This window comes from Aptenodytes patagonicus, chromosome 5, assembly GCF_965638725.1.
Source record: "Aptenodytes patagonicus chromosome 5, bAptPat1.pri.cur, whole genome shotgun sequence".
Classification (NCBI taxonomy): Eukaryota; Metazoa; Chordata; class Aves; order Sphenisciformes; family Spheniscidae; genus Aptenodytes; species Aptenodytes patagonicus.
This window is the reverse complement of record NC_134953.1, coordinates 81,889,791-81,910,000: the sequence shown is the minus strand read 5'-3', so window position 1 is coordinate 81,910,000 and position 20,210 is coordinate 81,889,791. Positions and strand designations below refer to the sequence as shown.

Genomic DNA, 20,210 nt, shown 5'->3' with positions numbered 1-20,210 from the left:
TAATTGTTCAGACCACAATTATGTGATGTTGGGTTTTATTCTTGGGTCTTTGAACTCCTTCCCACCCTCCACATCAGATCAGTAAGCACTGAAAAACTTCACATTGGGTAGCCCTCTTTTTAATTTTTACCTCCTTAAATCTTCAGTTCTCATCTCTTAGCAAAATCCATTTAAACAGGGCTCACAAGTTAATGGTTAAACTTGTTGTTTGTAGTACCATTAATATAGGTCAAGCAGCACAATAGTTACAACTGCTGAGAGGGAAGGTACATAAAGACACAGTAAGCAGTTCAGGACCCTATTACAACACGTCTATCAAATGCAGGGGTACAAACAATGTGCCTGATTCATCAAAAAGATAACTTCTGCTGACAGTACACACTGTTCCCTGGAGTCTCTTACGCATGGCTCAAAAATTAAAATTGGAAATGTAAACTACACAGACACATTCTTGCAAATGTGAGTATGTTTCAGCATAGTGAGCATTTCTATGCAAAATACCAGATATAAGCAGCGGGATAAATTCAGCTCTCATTTGCATCACTGAGCACTGAAGAAATCAGCAACAGCTATGACTTTACTCTGCATTTTCTCTCATGTAACCAAGGAAAGAATTTGTCCCACCAAGCCCAAGGACACACATTTTTCACCATGGGATGCACATGCATAATGCCTACAAGAGGGATTACCTTATGCTTTATTCAAGAATATTCAAAAGGACAGACCTCTATGCCTCAAAAAGTTAGTATTTCAGGAATACTGACAGTAAGTACTTTTTCAAAACTAATGGCACCCTAAAGCTTCACAACATGGATTACTTATGCTCAGCGCCAGTCATTCACTGTCTGCCAGTTCAAATAGACATCATTCCTGATTTGGCTCCCAAGCTCCCTGGCCAAGGTTCCCAAACTAAAGTACGTTCCCAGATACTCTGCTGGAGCGAAAGCAGAAAGAATAGCCAGGTCTCAAGACTGACAGAGCCTACCACCTGTGTCACTGAGACATCTTCCCCTTTGCAATTATTTGTAACGTGTGTCACTGAGACACCTTCCTCTTCGCAATTATTTGTATCAGGATAGCATGTAGAAGCATCAATCAAGTTTGCAATGTGAAGTGCATTCCCTTCCCGCCCCAGCCCCGGCAAAACCAAACACAATAAAGCTGGCTTTTCTGACCAAGCATTCTGAAAGCACAAATAGCATTTCAAACAGTTTCTCCCTTTTAAACTGAAATACTTCTAAAATCTTTTTGCCTCAGTCTATTAATTAGAAAACTCTATTCATGCTCAAGATCTAGCAACTGTAATTCCAGAAGGCCAGTTTGACTATTGCTAACCTGGGATGGAGGGATGAAGCTGAATTAAGCAGGATATTTTACTATGTATAACAAAATACAGAACCGATACCAGAAAAACAGAAGTCATTGCAGATTAAAGTTATAATGGGCCTAAGACTTTCTTTCAGACCTTTGTGTTTTTTCATTGGTAAAAATTGATGACAGTTTTCTTCCATTTATCTCACTGATATCATACTTTGCATTTCTGTGGTACCTGTTATCTCTTATTTCAATGCGCTTTATGAACCTTGGACTAGATCTTCAGCAAGTGTGAATCAGCATAGCTCAATACTGACTTTAACAAAACTCTTTTGAATCACACTACCTGAAGAGCGACTAACTGATGTTGCACAGTCCTGTAGACAGAGAAGGGACATGTAACAATAACAACATGACATTAAAACACAGTAGATCTCAGCTGTAATACTACTAACATTTTATGAGATAAAAACATCCTGTGGAATTGTGATTCTCAACACTGCTTAAAGCTCACCAAAAGCATTCCAACCACCTTGTGCATGTTATACACTGTTATGCATGTCTCATCTGGGGTGTTTTCCAGTAAAAAACAAACATCTCACAATTAAAAATGCACTTTTGACACTTTTCAAATTGATTCCAGTGCATGTTATGTATACTACATAATAAAGACAGATCAACAGACTACTCTGCCTTCTCTTCGTACTCGTCCTGGTAGGGCAGCCCCTCGTGACAGCTTGGGTTATAAAATAGTTTGCTTCAACACAAATGCCAGCATGATAAAGGGATTTTTATGCATTCATCTGGACATTTTTTTACTCCACATTACAGGTCGTCTCTAATAGCTTCATATGTTGCACTTCCCTCGCTAGGATGAGATGTGCTCCACTTTAGCACAGATGTACAGGAAACCCCGCTACAGAATAGTTCCTCCCTATTAAGAGAGCTGAATCCTTTTTGTACAGAAACTGCTTATATTAATGAAAACAGAATTGCCTCACACTATTGTTTTTCCTGAACGTCAATAAAGATTTAATTCATTTGATAACTACAAAGAAGGAGAAATAAAGTAACACAAAGTCAAAAAAACTGTCCACAGAAAAGTATGAATAAGAAATATAAGAGTCCATAGAACATGATGTAATTGCCTGTAAAAAACACATCTGACATGGTGGGAGTAAGGCTGCTTCCTTCGGTACTCAAGGGATCTCTGCCCAGTCATCCAGGAAGCACGAGGTGGAGTTGTGCCCTGCTGATGTTCAGATTTCTAAGGGAAGAAGGAAAGGGCTTTGTCTTCCCCCACCCACCACCACCATTTCACCCTAAGATGATATCTGCTGAATTTCAGCTAATAACACTTCATCCCATTTAAAATGGGGAAATAACAAGACACTTCTAAATCCAGCAGAAACTGTAAGTCAGCCAAACCAGTTCTATTAGTCTCTCTAAAATGTTGTTCTGATTCCGAAGATGTGTGTTATATTTCAGTGAATTTCCTCTTCTGTTATTATGCCTGCCCTATTTAAAAACAGTTTTAGGACTGATACAACTAAAGCTGTTGATGTAGCTAAAGCACTTGGTAAACGTTGATAAATCAGTACAATTCAGCATGGATGTACTTCCATTGGGTTAGCCGGGATGACAACAATACATTTGGTTTCTACTAAAATGTCAATAGAAACATCTGCCAATAACGCAACCCTAATTTAACATCACACCTTCATAAAATTGGTGCAAATTTCTGTGAAAACCATTAGGCCATAATAAAACCATTAATACATCTAATGAAACCCAGTTCCTTACTAGTGAATCTGTGTACCCGCTTATGAAGCAGGTGGATGGTTCTGGAAATATGACACTTGCTGTGAAGAAACGTAGACTGTATTAGCGGTGCCTTACCTAAAGGCATGTTCACGTTGCGTGGGAAGGGTACCAAGTAGGCTTCATCTCCGAGTTATGTACTTTATTAGTGATTCTCCTCTTGTGTGGCATGCTTAAAACGTGATAAACCATTCCGAAAACTGCAAGTAGCAAACGCTCCTTTACAACACTTCAGTAACCTGGTAGGACAATAGGGCCTTTGTGCTTTGGAGTGACTCTAGGACAGAATCATATCATCACAGTGATTCAAAATTCTCTAAGTGGCTTCTCCGAACAATGGTATAAAAGCAATTGAGGCTTAAGGAGAAGTACAAAGTACCATACATTGCAGACAGCTTTCAACACTGTGGGTAACGAAATCAAATAAGATAAAGTGAGGATCACCTCATTCACTATCCAGCCACTTCAGTCTCTCTGCTTTAAAGATGGTTCTTTTTCTCTTCCAAAAGCAGAAAGCTGCAGGCTTACAGGTCCAACCCATGAAACTCTGCCAGGTCTCAGAGTTCCCCTGTGCACACAGAGGTCTTGCATGGAAGGCTCAAGTTTCTTGGAGGTTCCATTCTAACACGTTTAACTTGTATTTTCTAGTCAGCTCATCTCAAAGATCATTCTGGGATGCTTAGAATTTGGGCAGGTTGGTGAAACTAATATACTGAAGTGGGATCATAGTTGTTTTTATAGCAATCAAGGCATAGAAGATGCTTCACAGATAAGATATGATACCTTCTTGTAAAGATTGTATAGAACTCAGCCCAACAGACCCCTTCCAGATATGATAAATGTGTATTCACTTTTGATGTTATCAACACAGTTACCTCCCATGTATGAGGCAGTTCGACATATTGACATGGCTGTCTGAGCTGAAGCCTTTCTCAACAACCATTTGCAATAGGATCAGGATTAGCTTCAAATCCAATAAGAATCTATTATAAAGCCCCAGAGCTAACGCTTTTTAGCATTTGCTGTGGTGTTGGGGTTTGTTTGTTTTTTAAACAGAACAAGGCCTTTTTATGTGGCAGAACCACTGAGGCTGTAGCTTCGCAAACCGTTCTGCTCAAAGAAAGCTCCCTGCAAGACAGGTTTTTCCCTGTGCAGCTGCTTTCACCATAGACCAGATGAGGAATGGGGTCTCAACAGCCCCCAGCATCCAGTGTAATCAGAGGAACTGGGAACTGACACAACATTGTGGATTGCAACTTTCCAGCAGAACAAAACCGTGGGGTCCCAAACGCCATGCTGCAATTGAGGCAAATGCTATTAAAGGTAGTGAAGAAATATAGTACAAGCTCAAAGGTTAAAAGCAATCCTTATTCTTCCAAAGACTACAGTGCAAGAGTACAGCCTTAGGCTACTAGTGTTGCGTGCCATTTTAATGTTGTACATACAGAATGTTTACTGTACCCCTTTTTTATATAAAGGAATAATTTCTAGTAATGGCAGCAGTGCTATTACTGCAAGCAGCACAAAAGCCTAACTTGGGAACATCCTCAACATCTGCATTTCAGAAGGTTCTCGGTGCAGGTGCCAAGATAAGATTTCGGACATATATGGGAAGCAGCAGCCAGAGGAAAGCTATCCACAACAGAACACAGTGTAGGACCAGGCAAAGAGAGAAAAATGAGATCTAAAGTCAGAAAGGAGGGGGAATAAGATCAGACAGTAACAAAATGAAGAAGCAAGAGATAAAAATGTTTGTGTCTGAAGTAACAAAATGTGCTTTTATTCAAGTTGTGGAAACATTTTAAGCTACAACAATTTCATTTGAATTCTGCTCGTTTCTTAAGTCCACTGATACTATAGGAGAAATGATACAGAAATGCTTGACTTCCTGCCAAAATCCTGGAGTCCGTTGCAAAATTACAGAACATTTTCCAAACTTTTGAAACTTCAAAACAATAAAGTCACAGCTCCTGTCCCTTCCCAACATTTTATACAACTACAGTGTCAGCGACTTGACTAAAGCAGCTCTCACCAGGATAAGTTACGAAAGGATTCTAGTTCATTATTTCTTCTCATAAAGAAAATGATAGAGCTGGTTGGAATCTCCATGAACTGAAGTCAGCGTCTCTCTACATTTGCCTGAACACTGATCTTGAGTCAGAAAGAACTTCCACCCCATTCCATCCCTCTTCTGTCATTCAGTGTTTGTCATTTGTCTCAGTGTGCTTTGGGTAAATAATTGATCTAGTACATTTATTTATTTTAAGCTTAATGGATGTTTGCTCCAAGACTGAAAATCATCACAAAATTGTGTATACTTTATAGTTTGTGAAACTCTGATGCCTTAACGAGAGAATTCTATGCAGCTTCTTGAGATACAAGTTAAGGATCCAGGGAAGGCAAAAAGACACTTCTTTTACAGCCAAATAGGAATGTTTACACTGGCATCCTACTCTCACTATCAGATTCAGAACTTGCCATGCCGTTAATATGAAATGAAAAATCAATAGTTATTGTTCAGTCATTACCTCCCATCAACTGATGCACGAGTGTCAGACATGGCAGTGAGTTAATGGTAAGGGGTAAGGGTAAGGCACAGGGGTTATTTTTCAGAAACAGGCTTGAGCCGTGCATTACATGTGTCCTGGCCCTAACTTCTCACCTGGACGAGCGCTCTGTCCCCTCTCAAGGCACTAGTGAGCAGCTGAGAAGGGCTGTGTGCCCACACAGCAACCACCTGGTTTGGAGCTGGTGCAAGCTTTTCACAAGCAAGATCTTGTGAAGGTCAGTGGTGCCCTACCCAGACACCACCAAAGGGAAAGAGCAAGTCCTTCTTAGCTGCCCTTCCCTGTGACCTATATGAGCAAAATTGCTTCCCCCTTTATAAAAGAAAAAAATCCAAAACTATATATCTATACAGAGAATCCCAAGACGATCAGACTGCTATTTGAAAAGCCTCCACATTCTAACTGAAAAGTACACACAAGTCCCCAGCAAGTCCCTGTGCTTCGTTATAGAAGTAGTTATTGCCTGTTCTTAGGAAGGGGTGAGCAGAGCGCCTACAAAAGCTGTCAGGGAACAGCGAGGGCCAGCTGCACCCTACAAGAAGGCAAACCGGGAGCTAAGGGCAGCAACAACATAGACTGGGTAGGGAACTCACCAACAGAGCGCAATCCCACGGCGCAGAGGCTGGCCGAGTAGTGGCAAGTCCTACCAATGCTCCAGTGGTCATTGGGCAAAAGCAATGAAATCAGCCAGGTCTGAGGTCAAGCCAGGGAACCCAAAGAATAATTCGGGAGCAGGGCCCCATCCAGCACAGCTCAGGGAAGGGGGCTGAGCTCCCCAGCTGGAGCTTAAATGAGCCCGTGGCCCCGGGGCGGGAGCGTGTGAGTGGGGACCCAGGTGGAGCTGGTCAGGGCCATCAAGGCCTGTTAGTGACCTCGGGGCCCTGACAAAAGCTTCTCTTTTTTATCATCCTTCTGCTATTGCTCTACGAAATATCTCTTACTGGGTATATATATGTATACATTTGTAATACAGTATTTTCTAGAGGTCAAGATCAGGTCTCCATCTTCATTGTACACAGTGTTGTCTGGACCACCGAAAAGCATTTCAGCCTAATGGGAGGGTAGGCAGTGGTGACCAGAGGAAAGCAAGAGTAACAGTTTTAGGATGAGAATAATGTGAGTTTACAGTTAATAAAGGTACCTGAACATCTGTTCATATTTCCTGGTGTGGTAGAAGGACCCAGAAGCCCTAGTCTGAGACGAAGAACTCGGTCTAGGCACTATGCAAACAGAATGGCCGAACAGGAGCTAAAGATTTGCATGCCACTGCATCTGCATTAGCAGTCTGATTTAGAGCTGCTCCCTGAAAGTGGGGGCTCCTCAGAAATCCCGGGTGCTACTGCTCACCCCAGAAATATAGGCACCCTAATTCCAGGGTCATCTGCATTTTTTAATGTGGTCTAAGCATATAAAATAAAATAAATATACTGTCTAACAAACTGTGGGCACATTGTATAAAAAGATATAAAAATATTAATTAATATGTGATACTAATCTATTATTCATGCAACTGCACTAGGGAGACTATGTTCTTGAAGGAATGAAGTATTTCTCAGATCTTAAGTCTACTTGTTCTGTTTTTTAAGAACTGCAATATTTACCGAAAGTGGTGCCTAGATGACTTGGAAGACAATGAAAAAAATGTTTCTTCAGTGCTATATATGCTTATGAAATATATCCATTGGACAGAATATATATGGGGTTTTATTATGAAACTTACATCTAAAGTAGTTACTGTCGTTCAGATTTCAGCGTATGCCTCCGGAAAACAACCACCTTAAATTTTAAATTGCCAAGAGGGAGACTAGTGTTCTGTTTAATTATTAGTGCCATAAACCAGAGCAATATTTACCTGTCTATAACAGAGCTTAGGAAAATCCACTTATCTCTCCTGCCAGGTGCTACATTTCTCACAGTTATTAATAAAATCATCAGAAATCCTTATTTCTGAATGGCCTTTACCCCACTTTTCTCTCCAGTCCAGTGTCCTTCCCAAAGAAAGTCAGCTTTGAAATTGGAACAAATTCTGCGCTTGCTCATTGGGAAGATAGAAGGAAGTGGAAAAGCTCCTCTGCACCAGATCTGACCCATTGCTTGAGCACTAAGCCTTGATTGCTCCTCCCGCCAGCTGGAAGGTGGCCCATCGAGAGCGCATTACATGCTGTTCTGCAGTTCATCAGCCTCCAGACATCCTTCTATTCCTGGTTCAATAAATGAGTTTCAGTAAGGAGACCCCTTCTGCTTAGACATGAAATGCCACTCTGAACTGCTTTCTTCTGCCAGTCTTTCACCTTCCATTAGCATCCAGCTCGCGCTTACTCCATGGTCTCAAGCACAGCTGGTCGGTGTGCGGTGCAGCACACATGCAGCTTCCTTCAGGGGCAGAAATTAGTCAGACTCTCATCAGAGCACTCAGGGTCTTTCAGGATTTAGTTTCCTGAGGTAAGACTTGGTATTTCCATCCTGCCTCAAGCTAAGGTGTTGGGGGGTTTTTGGCTTGGGGGGGCAGGGATGGTAACTGTGTCATCCCTGCACATATGTACATATCTTGAAAAAACAGAGAATCTAGCTACCAAATTCAAAAGGTTTTAAGTTTCACTTAAGATCCACTTTAAGACTCTTTCTCCTCTCTTTCTCCTCTCCTCCTTCCAAAGTAATATATTCCTGATATTTTATTAATAGTGCACTGAGAAGAAACTGTTTTCTGCTCCTGAGTGCTATGTGAGATGATGGATGAGTTCACAACACCTGTTACTGCTACGTACGTGGAAGTAATTTCCCCTTGCCTGTTTCACAGAAATCTGTTCTTTTCTCACAAAGTCAAACACTCTGCTCCTATTTCTAGTAAATATCTCCTAGATAAGCTTTGAAAAGGTTCCGTGAGTAACTAATTAATGTAATTTCTCTTTGTACACCAATAAGTTAGATTACTGAAGAAATGGAGGTGTTCAAGAAATTAAAATTGAAGCTGCTTACACAGACAGACAGGCAGATAAACCTTGCCTAGATAGAATCATAGAATCATAGAATGGTTTGGGTTGGAAGGGACCTCTCAAGGTCATCTAGTCCAACCCCCCTGCCATGGGCAGGGACACCTTCCACTAGACCAGGTTGCTCAGAGCCCCGTCCAACCTGGCCTGGAATGTTTCCAGGGATGGGGCATCCACAACTTCTCTGGGCAACTTGTTCCAGTGTCTCACCGCCCTCATAGTGAAGAATTTCTTCCTTATATTTAATCTAAATCTACCCTCTTTCAGTTTAAAGCCATTCCGCCTTGTCCTATCACTGCATGCCCTTGTAAAAAGTCCTCTTCTCACACCAAGAAAAAGTTTTATTTCTCCAGTGCAGAGAGCAAGCACTAAATCTGTGTCCCACCAAAGCTCGTGCTACTCCTTCAGCTAAGGGCAAAGGAGGACTTCTGTGATCCACAACTGTATGTTTCCTTCTGCACAGAACGGAGTTTTCCTCCTAAGCAGTCCTGAAGGTTTCCTGATTGCTCAGTTAACCTAAGAAAGTACTTACAAATGTCTGCATTTACCTCCTCTTCTAGATATTAATTTATTAGCAGAAATATTCACTGAAATAAATTTTTGTAAGTAATTATTAGGGAAAAGTCACAGGAAGCAATTTTATAATTCCTACAATTCATTATTCATCTCCAAATATGGTTTCTATTAAATTGTAGTCATCCAAACAGAGAACAGAAACATATGAGAGACTAAAATATTCTGATTAATGTAATCAGGGAAAACAGTTTGCATTTTGAACACCCACAAAGAACTTACCACGCTTCTGCTCATCAGCGTTGCATTTGAATATGCTGAAAACCACGAGTAAGGAGTAGCATATGCTGAAATGTATTTTAGTGCCATTACATTCTATTGCTGAGGTGATAAACATAACATGTAAAATATATGTATGCAAGAAAACAAAACTAACAAGACATTTAATAGTGCAGTCATAACGCAAGACCAAACAGGAATTGAGAGTCAACTGATGGAAATAACTTTATAAATTAGAACTCTACATTTCAGTACTGTAATTACTTCACTGAAAAACCCAAAAGGTGAAGATCACCAGGTATATCAGATTCTCCTAATTTCTTTTACAGAACTACTGGGGAAAAGGCATAAAACTGTATTTTTAATGCCTTGGTTTTGCACATGTAGAATAATATAAAATTCATGAAGGTGGAGAAAATACACCGAAGCATCCAAAAGAATTTTAAATGTCTGTGATAGATCAGGAGGAATATTGGAATGACTGCAATGAAGAAAAGTTTTAAAAGAGTGATTTCCAAATCAAAGAACAGAGTTTGTAAATCTCTTTCCACCTAAGCAAACCTCCAGCTGAAACCAACGGGACTACTCTCAGGAGCAGACAGCTCATGCCTGGTAGGCGCCATGCCAGGGTCAATGCCACGTTTGCCCTGGACTTTCAGTAGGACGAGGATCATGTCCCTCATTTGATGTGTGCTGTGCTGAACACTTACCTTTTCTGAGATGTATTGTTAATAAAGGCAACAATACCTTGAGATGGCATAGAAAGACAACAAGGAACATACTGTATTCAGAAGAGTAATATCCAGAATGTTACAGGAAAATTACAAAATCCTGACTGACTTCACTAAATTCACACCAACATATATACAAGTCAGGGATTAAAACTCTTTGGAAAGGTCACTGTTCATTCATCAGTCCATTTCCAGAGCTCGTTTCTTAACATCCTTACGTGCCCAAATGAAATGCCACTTGTGAAAATGCCCTGCCCACGAGAGGAGAAACTCCTTCTGACTCCATTTTTGTGGTAAACGGTTGCAAAATAATTTGATGTGCAAGAGTCAAAGGAGGGATTGTTGCCAAGCTTTTGAAATCAGGTACACTTCTTTGAGGGACATTTGTCTGAGGGACAAACAAGGGACAATTTCATCATACAAGAACTGGCAAAAAAAAGACACTAAATGTTTTTCAATTAATTATCTTCCTGAAAGACCTGAGACAGAAAAGCATGTGTGAAATAATAAAATTACCTTTCAAAAGCCTTGTCTCATCCTCTCAGGATGAAAAGAGGGGGGGGAAAAAAGGGGGGGGGAGCTGAAAAACACGGAGATACAAAATGAGTTTATGATGCTTCAACCGCAGTTAGGAACAGCTGCTCCCAGTAAGGTCAGTGGCTGCTTTACCAGGGACTTCCATGTGAAAAGCTACAGTTCAAAATTCCTGATCAAGCAAAGTATTCAGCCATGAACTCGGGTACTTAGCTTCAGTGGTACAACTCGTATGCCTCATTACACACACCCTTATGTACTTTTTTCAGCTGGGGCCCAAACATATATCACTGCTAAACATATAGAGCTGCTGCATCACAGGCTGATATAGATTGTCCTGGAGTTTCCCTATGAGTTTCTTTTCCCCCACTGGACTAGGTATAAAGAAAGGCAAAGAAAGTCTGTCTGCTTATGCACCTGGCATACATTCCTTTATCCATGGAGACAAAGTAGCAGAAAGGAAAAAAAGAACATTTTTCAGCGACCCTGACATTTGATACTGATGCAAAAAAGGAAAGGAATGACAGTGTTTGAAGCCAAAAGCATGAAGTTCTTTAGATTTCCTATGATTTAATATCTCTCTCCCCCACATACGGCAGATTCCTTTATAGACACTCTTGTATATGGGCCAACAGCGCTCCAGCCATGTCTCTGATGACACAGTGGAAAGTTTCTAACCACAGTATCATTTGCAGCATTTCTCATTTATTTTATCCCCAGTCCCCAAAGACATGCTTTTTCTGGTGGAGTAAATGATTGTTTTCACTTTTTGTGAATAGAACTGAAAATCTATTTGATGACCAAATGAATTAGAATAGACAGAGAATCAAATTCTTTAGGTTTGTATTAAATCTGTTGTAAAAGGTGGCTTCCAGCTTTCACTCAGTCTAAACAGATAAAAAAATATCAGTGACCCTGAAAAAACACTCATAATATCTGTTTAACCAGACTTGTAAATTAACTTTTTTCCTGTAATAAATAGGAAGATACACTCACATAGCATGTTTCGCTTTTAAAGCACTTCATACACATCGCAAGACAGTAATATTCATAGCATTGCTGTGAGGTAGCTTGGTACAGTTTGCTCAGTTTACAAGTACAATTACAAGTATAAAAAAGAGGAGGAGAAACCTGATTTCTGGAAGTTTTTGGTGCACAAATCTATATGATTTTACTTGCTGCATGTACTATAGGCAAAATTATTTGTGATTGTGGCTTATTAATCGGGTGAACAAATGTCTGATTTATACACTCCAGCATGGTAAATAAAGCATACAAAATGCACATGCAGTTGTTTAACAAGAATTTAGAAAACCAGGCCTTCCCTCGACATCCTTGCTACGAGGGGCTCTAGAGGAGGGCGGTGCTGCACAGGCCAAGTGATGATTCAGGGTTCCCGGCTGTAAGGCCCAAGTCACTGCACAGCTTGCCACAGCCACCCCATTTTCAGACCTGCTCTCTAGCTCTCATCCTGGCCGGGAGAAGCCTGAAAAGCAGTTCAGTTGGAGCACGAACTAACCTGTCTGCCACTTTATCATCAAAGTCTAACAATCGTGACAAAGTATATAAAAGAGCATATGCTGCTTTACAGCCTTCTGCAAATTTCAAGAGAAAAAAAACTCCTGCTGACTTCAAGAGGCTTCAGATCTAGCCCACAGTGGAATAACTTCTCTCTATTTTTCAAGAGGCTTGAAATATCAAATATCATCTGATTATTCAGGCTTGAGTCTGATCTCACAAAGTGTATGCAGACTTAATCTATTGGGCCACAGCTGCAAAGGCTGCCGGTGGCACTGCAGCGCGAGGAGAAGCCACGCTGCGCTCAGGCTGCTGTAAATGCAGCACGGTGTCGCCCAGGGAGCCGGCGTGCCCCTGCGTTTCCTCTGGTGGGTGCGAAGGCAGAACCCGACCCACTCACGGCTGAGCTGAAAAATCACCCAGTCGTCTGCACAGCTGCCCACCTTTATAATAATAATTTACAGCAAAACACTTGACAGCCACTTGCCATGCTGTGAATAGGCATTGTACCTCGCAGCCTTAGAGGTGCAATACAATTATGTATCATAATCCTGGGATATCAATGTTTAACCATGCTGTAAAGCTCTTTACTGAGAAAATAGTGTACGCTTTCAACTAAATGGCTACAACCTGGAGCTAGTCTCCAGCCTGAGGACTGGGGCAATAAAATGGTTTTGTCTGACAAACCACCACTGGAGATTTGCTGGTGCTGTTACTCAGAGTGTAGGATCCCAGGCGCATTCAGAAGCTGCCTTTAAGGAATTAATGCTTGCTTGTTTTGCCATCCAAAGAGTGTTTACAGAAGCCAAAACAACTGTGCTTGCTGTCCACTGTGCACAGAGGTGATGACATCAAGAAGACAGGTCACAAGTCTGAGTTTATAGTCATTACACTTACGTTGGTATGGCTTTTCATCCACTCAGTATGATCTTATGACCCCACAACTTTACAACCTTCCACTCTCTGTGCTTCATAGCACCTCTCCACTCTAGGTTAATCATTTGTCTGCCATTATCTGCCAAGAGTTCTTATCTCTTTTGCTGTCACTTTATAACAGGGTCCTCTTATCAAGCTGTACAAAATCACGTGACGGTGCCAAACCTATCACAAGTTCCAATTCTTCTGATTAGAGACTATCATGAAATGGGATACATGGTTTACAGCAGGTCACTAATGCTGGAAAAAGTACAGAGTCCACTCAAAGACATGCTTGTTACTTTCCGAATTCTTGGATAATTTTTTTTGTTGTTGTTCATCACGCCGACTTTCACTGAAGGTTATTATAGCCTGGGTCTCAAGGCCAGAAAAGTTTACAGGCTGCACCTCCTCTGTACTCAATGCTGTACACCTTGCACCCAAGGGTACTGTATATTTACACCTAATAATGTCTTCTGGTTCCCATACAGCCATCATACAGGAATCTATAAAACATGGACTTACATCAGTCGGTAAGTAACAGTTTTCTAACTCTTTTGAAGACTCTGCATAAATGTATTAGACTTGGGGCTGTCCGAACTGAAAAAATCATTACAATTGGGCAAGCCAACAAAACTGATTAATTTGCACGTGTATTTAGGCGAAAAAGAACTTTACAATACAACGTAAAAATGTAAGAAAACAGCTGATGATTCAGTGAATAACAATTTTCTCCAGAGATAATGTGATTATCAAATATATAATCAGATAATTAACTGTATCTTTATCTATTACAATTGCTAATAACTGTGAAATTGTGTGTGTGTGCGCATGTATAAACATTTGCAAAAATTAGATTTAAATTGCTTCAGGCCTGACTATTCTTGTTGAAGAAAACCTCGGGAATGTTTTCAGGTCTTTTCTGTAATACACTTGTCAAATGCAGATTATTTTTTATAGCTAAAAATGCAGATACATCGTCATTCAGTGGGGGTGGGCTGGACAATAAAAGTCGGTTAAGACTTCAGAGCAGCGAAGAAGTGAATACTTTCAGCAGCATATGGAAGCAGCACCCGCTCCCCATCAGAAAGCCGGCAGGCGCGGGTTGCTCTGGCTTGCGGGTGCGAGGGGCGTTCGTTGCACGCCCAGCTGCCCTGGGGCTGCCAGGGCCGCGGCGGCTGTGGCCAAGCCCCAGCGGGTGCCTCTCCCCGCCACCTCCCTGCCCTTCTCCTCGCACTTCCTATCTCGGGTCATTCTGCCTCTCACCAGACGCCGGGAGCGAGGTGCCTCTCCTTTGGCAGGGCAATAGCATCCCCTGCCCCGTCAGCCTGTGCCAGGGCTGAGAGGGGCTGGAGAAGGCTTGCCAAGGGAAACCTCTCCTTCGCGGAGCAGAAGGCTCCTCACAAGCCGGCCCAGCAGCGCTGCAGGTTCCACAGCTCAGGGTTTTGCAAGGCTGCGCCTCGGCACAGCAGTTTATGGCAAGGATGAAAGGAGGGAGCCTTGGCCCGCCTGTGGGAACCAGGGCTCGCTCTCCTCCTCTTGCCCCCAAACTGCGTCATCACACGGCAGGCGAGGCGCTCGCCCTGATGCTGGGTGTGATAGGGGCACCTCACCATCAAGGGAGGCTCTGGGACCCGGGGGATGGAGGGCGCAGCAACAGCTGCAGGAAATAGCCTCAAACTTAGCTGAAACCTGATCTTGATCTCCTGGGTGGAGCTGCTGCTTCTCCCCGGGGAAGGGAAGGGTGCCCACGGGAAGGGCTCCCACCTCGGACCTGGCTGTGTCCCAGGCAGCTGGTCCCCAGGGGCTCCCTTTTCACCTGCCCTACACCTCCCGCACAAGAACTGTGCCCAACACCGCAGCAAGGTGTGCTGGGCTGCAAATGGATGGCTGGAGGAGTAATGCCCCATGGATCACACCGCCAGGCCTGCAACAGCCTGCCTTCTGGCTGGCTGTGCCTGGTGCCAGCCCCACTTTGGGGTGGGCTCCTTGATGCCTCTCCTTGGAGGGAACCATGTGGACCCTCCAGCAGTGCCATCAGGGTATCCCGCAACAGCCGGAGGCCTCGCACAGGGTGGTCCCAGGCTGTTGGACATGGCTCTGGCCAGGGTCAGGCCATACCTGGCCAGGAGGGCTCATCCCAGCAAAGCCACTGAGAATTCAAAGCCAGAGACCCTCTGGTGCTTCTCTACAGGTGTGGGGTGCTCCTTCACACAGCTCTGCCCCCACAAACACATGGAAAAGGAGGTGAGTCCAGCCTCCCAGATGGGCCTCGCTTTCTTGGGCCTTGCTCTGACTTCTGCTGGTTTTGGCTGCCAGGGAGGGAAAGGTGCTAGAGGAGCCTCTGGTCCTCTCTCCTCAGCCTTCATCATGGGATAGTAAAATAACATGTATCTTCATGTATCTGAAGCGTGGTCACTCAGATAAGGTTTCTCAGGGTGAAAGTATACAACCCAAGGAGAAGGGAAAATAAAACGCTCCTATCCGTCATATTTAGACCAACTAAGTGCCATTTTCATGGCTTCCAAAAGACTGGCAGGTCTGGGTTCCCTAAATCATGTGGATGTGAGAAACAGGTTGGTGGGAGACATAAGTTAGCAGGGCGTTCTTGTCACCATACCTCCAAAATGCACTCACACGTGTGTTGTATCAGACATACCAGATTCGCAAAGCATGCCCCAGAAAAAGCAGGTCTAAATCCTGTGAAACTCTCCAAAATCCTGTGTGCTCTGGGTCAGGGGGAGGATTCTGCCCTTAGTTGACACTGCACAGTCAGAGTCCATGGTGGCATGCCTGAAAAGCGCATCTAACTCAGCATTGTAAACTGATCACCGCGTACCTGTAAGGGTTAAATGTAACCAGCACCACCCTGCGGGCTTCTGCTTGGCGGTGGGGGAACCAAATAGGAAGGAGCTGGATTCTGTTCTTATTTGCACTTGGAGAGTAATTCTTTGGAAGAAAAAGCTGTCCTCCCAGGGTATAAGTTCAACCAGCAGCAGGGCCAAGTGCTCTTAAGAGTAAATCCCATCCCTGGACTTTCCCTTTTGTCCAGTCCTTCCCCGCATTTTCCTCTCTAACCAGAGGCAGAGCGGGCGGGTTTGTGAGGGCCTGCCACGGCCTCCGCAGCCCCCCACCCCACCAGCCCCTCAGGCCAGGGGCACTTGCTGCTTCCCACCGCAGCGGCTGAGAGGTTCCCTTGTCAGGGAGCACCTGCTTTGCGGGCATGCACCCGGTGCATTCCCCCGTCTGGCGGTAAGTTAGTTTTTCATCAGTGACATGCCACAGCAAGAACGACCTAGCTTCCTCCCAGCCTCATCCAGCTCCCGTGAATGCAAATCAGACTCCACCGATGTAAATGGCAGCGGACCTGTCCCTTGGAGAGCAGACGCAACCAGCCTGGAGCTGGAGCTGGAGCGGGCACTACCCTTTGTTGACACCTGCTTTTAGGTTTACGGTCATACAGTCAAAGAGGCAGCGGGAATTCACAAAATCTTAATAGTACCTCCTATATTCCAGATGAAGAGCATCGTATGGACTTACAAAAATTCTTATGGAAGTGCCATGATTTTTTTCTTCTACCAGATTCCGGGGAAATACAAAGCTACTTGACTAGTTTTATTTTTCCTCTAATCAGCCTCTTGTCTTAGTGTCCTCAGGGACACTATGCAATTTTTATAAGCATTAGCTATGATTATTTAACAGAAATAACTGTTTCGTTAACTTGAAAAAAATGGTTGTATAAGAGGAAAAATAATCTACTTGTAGTTTCTTACTGTGAAATTTTTCAGTTTGTATAATAGTTACTGACATCTTAATTTTAATGTATGTCCTCAGGCAGTTTACAGTATTATAATTAGTGCTCTTGAGTTTGGCAGGGTTTGTTTTTCTGTATTATTATTATTAGAATGCATATATAATGAAATTTCATATGATTAACAAAGACAGCAAATATTATCTTTAAAAGTCTGGATTAGGATTTTGGCCAGCAATGATGCAGGCAAAGCTTCCAGAGGAGTGAACAGTTTGGGTTGTGTGAGGACTGCAAGACAATGAGCCGTAGGTGGTTTTTTTATAACAGTGAACTTTTGCTGTTATTCTTTACTTTTATCAATTTTCTTCCCATTAAATACTTTTCCCGTCGTTATACTGCAAATGAGCTATCCACAAAAGGGGCAGTATTTACAGTTACACCCGATTTTTTCCAGTTAGTCTGATTTTAAATACCCAAATACATGAGGCAAAGTAACAATGATGACGCCTGTGGTCTCCAGAGGGAAACCTCCAATGCTGACAAAACGCCTCCAGCCACTCGTCCGTGCGGGTAATTTAAAGGTCAGGTCTCAAAGTTGTCTTTATATAGGGTGAAAGGGAAGAATTGTCTGCAGCAGGAGTTGTGTTTGGCTGCCGTGTGGGGAAGACCGTTACAACTTCTTATGCCAGATTATTATTAATGTCTAGAGTTTACTCACATATTACACGAGTACAATATATATATTACCTAGATATGCAACCTTATATATTAATATATATTAATACGTTCTTATATACAATGAACAGACATGCATGTGTACAGAATCCTTATCAAGATTTCTCAGTATAAACTGTGCCTAGTTTATCTTCTCATGGTTTGTTTTACGATCCTATGCTTATATGCGGAGAAATCTGAGAGAGAGAGAGAGAGAGAGATATGAGCTTAAACTTTTTTCATGATAAAGATCAGCTATTAAATTATTTTTTAAATAAAATTTTCCAAGCTTCAAAACGTAATTATTGGGGGTGGGGGGTGGAGAGAAGCGGACCTAAAACATCTTTTTTTTCCACCAACAGATCAAGGTCAGTTGCCTCAGCAAAAGAAATTTCATTTTTAAGCCTGTCTGCGCAGGATAGAAATCAATTATCCCTTATGATACAGAGTCCGGCGCTCAGCCCTGACAGGAGCCCTGCTTTATATACAAATACACTTGGCGTCGCGTTTCCAGACCAAGCTCTAGCTTTTTTAACTGGATGTTCCCCACCCGGCTCCGAAAGGGCAGCGCAGGCAGAAACAAAAGCGCCTCATCAGAAAAGTAAATAATTATCACTGTTGGAACGCGGCGGGTTCGCGGCGGAGGGGGGGAGCGCCGGGACCGCCCGCGGCGTCCCTCCGGCCTGGCCCCGCGGCGGCTCCCGCCGGCAGCGCCGCCGCAGCGCGGAGCACCGCGCCGGGCAGCGGCCCCGCTCCTGGGCGGGCCGGCGCGGAGAGCGGCCCCTGCTTCTGGATTCGCCTCCCGTCGGGGAGGGGAAGCCGCCGCCCCTGCGGCAGGCAGGAGCCGTCAGAGCCAGCGCGTTTTCCCGCCGCGCCGTTAGCGGCAACAGGTCCAAGCAGTGCGGGGCTGGAGCGCGTTTCCCTACGGGAGTCATGCAATTTATCGGGGGGGGGGGGGGGGGGCAGAGTTGCTGCTTGCAGAACTGCATCTTTAGGTGTCCTAATGGATAAAGGCCGCCGTGTGAAAAAGGCTGCGGTTCGCTGCTTGGGGCTATCGATCCAGGGAACCCCTGCCGCCAGCTCTGGGCAGGGCTCGCCGCCTCCCGAAGGGCGCCCGGCGGTGCCTCAGCTTTCGCCCTCCCCCCCCCCGCCCCCGCCGGGGCCTCAGCCCTTCCACGCCTTCCAGTTTGTTCAGCACAATCTCCGTCGGAAAGCTGCCTTGCCACCAGAAACGCCCAACCGTCCCTGCCCACACACGCGTGTCGCCTTTCGGGCGGGCGGCCCCGCGGGAGGGGGCGACGCGCACGGGGGCACGGCGGCGCCCGGCGGCCCGGCCCGGGCGGGCCGGGGCAGAGGCGGCAGGACGAGGCGAAGGGCTACGACACCTCGCTGATGACTCACTTAGCAGTAACAGAAAGGCAGTCTCAGAGATGCTCGCCCACCCGCCCGGCCCGGCTCGCTCCTCGCTCCGGAGTCTCCTGTAGGTGTTCGTAAGGCAGCGGTGCGTTCCGGCGCGCAGCAGAAAGCTTGGCCGGGCTTTAAAAACAGCTTCTCGGTCAATAATTGACTGTTTGGAAATGGTTCTCTGTTTCGGACCGGGGCGGATCGACATCTCCGTCAGGCAACAGTGAATGATTCGCAGCAGAAATAAGGCAACTGGCTTTGGAAAGCGATCCTCTGCGTGGTGTGCGTTTTATACGGAAAGTATTTCAGCCTGAAGCACCCACTCTGTTTCCCTGACAGTGGATTAAAAAAAAAAAAAAAACAACAGAAAAAAAAAGTATATTTTTGTGGTGGGTTTGTTTGTTTGTTTTTCAGTTCTCTAGAGGGGACAGACAGTTTACTTTCTAAAGCCTGAGTTGGAGGCACTAGCAGCCTCCGCTCAAATGAATCCCTAGTAATTAAAAGCAGTATTTCCTCGGCGAAGTGATGAGAGGAGCCCGCGGGCTACAGGATTTGGAAGGTTTCGAGGTATTCTCCCCTTCGTACCGTAGGGATGATCTGTTTATGACAAGGAGCGGAGGGGGGAAGACATGGGGTGAAAGGGAAAAGAGAGACAGAGGAGGAGAGGAGAGGAGAGGAGAGGAGAGGAGAGGAGAGGAGAGGAGAGGAGAGGAGAGGAGAGGAGAGGAGAGGAGAGGAGAGGAGAGGAGAGGAGAGGAGAGGAGAGGAGAGGAGAGGAGAGGAGAGGAGAGGAGAGGAGAGGAGAGGAGAGGAGAGGAGAGGAGAGAAGAGAAAAAGAGGAAAAAGAGGAAAAAGAGGAAAAAGAGGAAAAAGAGGGAAAAAGAAAAGAAAGGAAAGGAAAGAAAAGGAAAGGGGGAAAAGAGTAGAGCGGAGCCTGTACTGGATACACCTTTCCTGGTGTAAACTGTCTAGTAAAGTTGGGCGTGAGAGGCGTGTGAGGCGAAGCAGCAAGCTCGCCCTCTAAGCTTGCCCGGCGGCAGAGGGGTCCTGTGCCCGCCGCACGGTCACACGCCGCCTTCTCTTCCCGGGGCCGCGCCGCTCCGTGCCCGGGCCCCCCCCCCGGGCTGCGCCCGGGGCTGTGTCGCTGCGCCGGGGACGG

The 20,210-nt window shown here is 44.5% G+C and overlaps 1 protein-coding gene across 2 annotated transcripts in view; it reads left to right on the top strand.

The window, feature by feature from the left end:
* The first annotated feature begins 13,440 nt into the window (after nt 1-13,440).
* The window catches only part of NR5A2 (nuclear receptor subfamily 5 group A member 2), a 99,599-nt gene continuing 92,829 nt past the window's right edge, over nt 13,441-20,210 (top strand). For both annotated transcript variants that reach the window (XM_076337974.1, XM_076337973.1), the window contains exon 1: nt 13,441-13,715. In XM_076337974.1, coding sequence (XP_076194089.1) covers nt 13,652-13,715 — 64 coding nt within the window. In that variant the 5' untranslated portion in view covers nt 13,441-13,651. The remainder of the gene's footprint in view (nt 13,716-20,210) is intronic.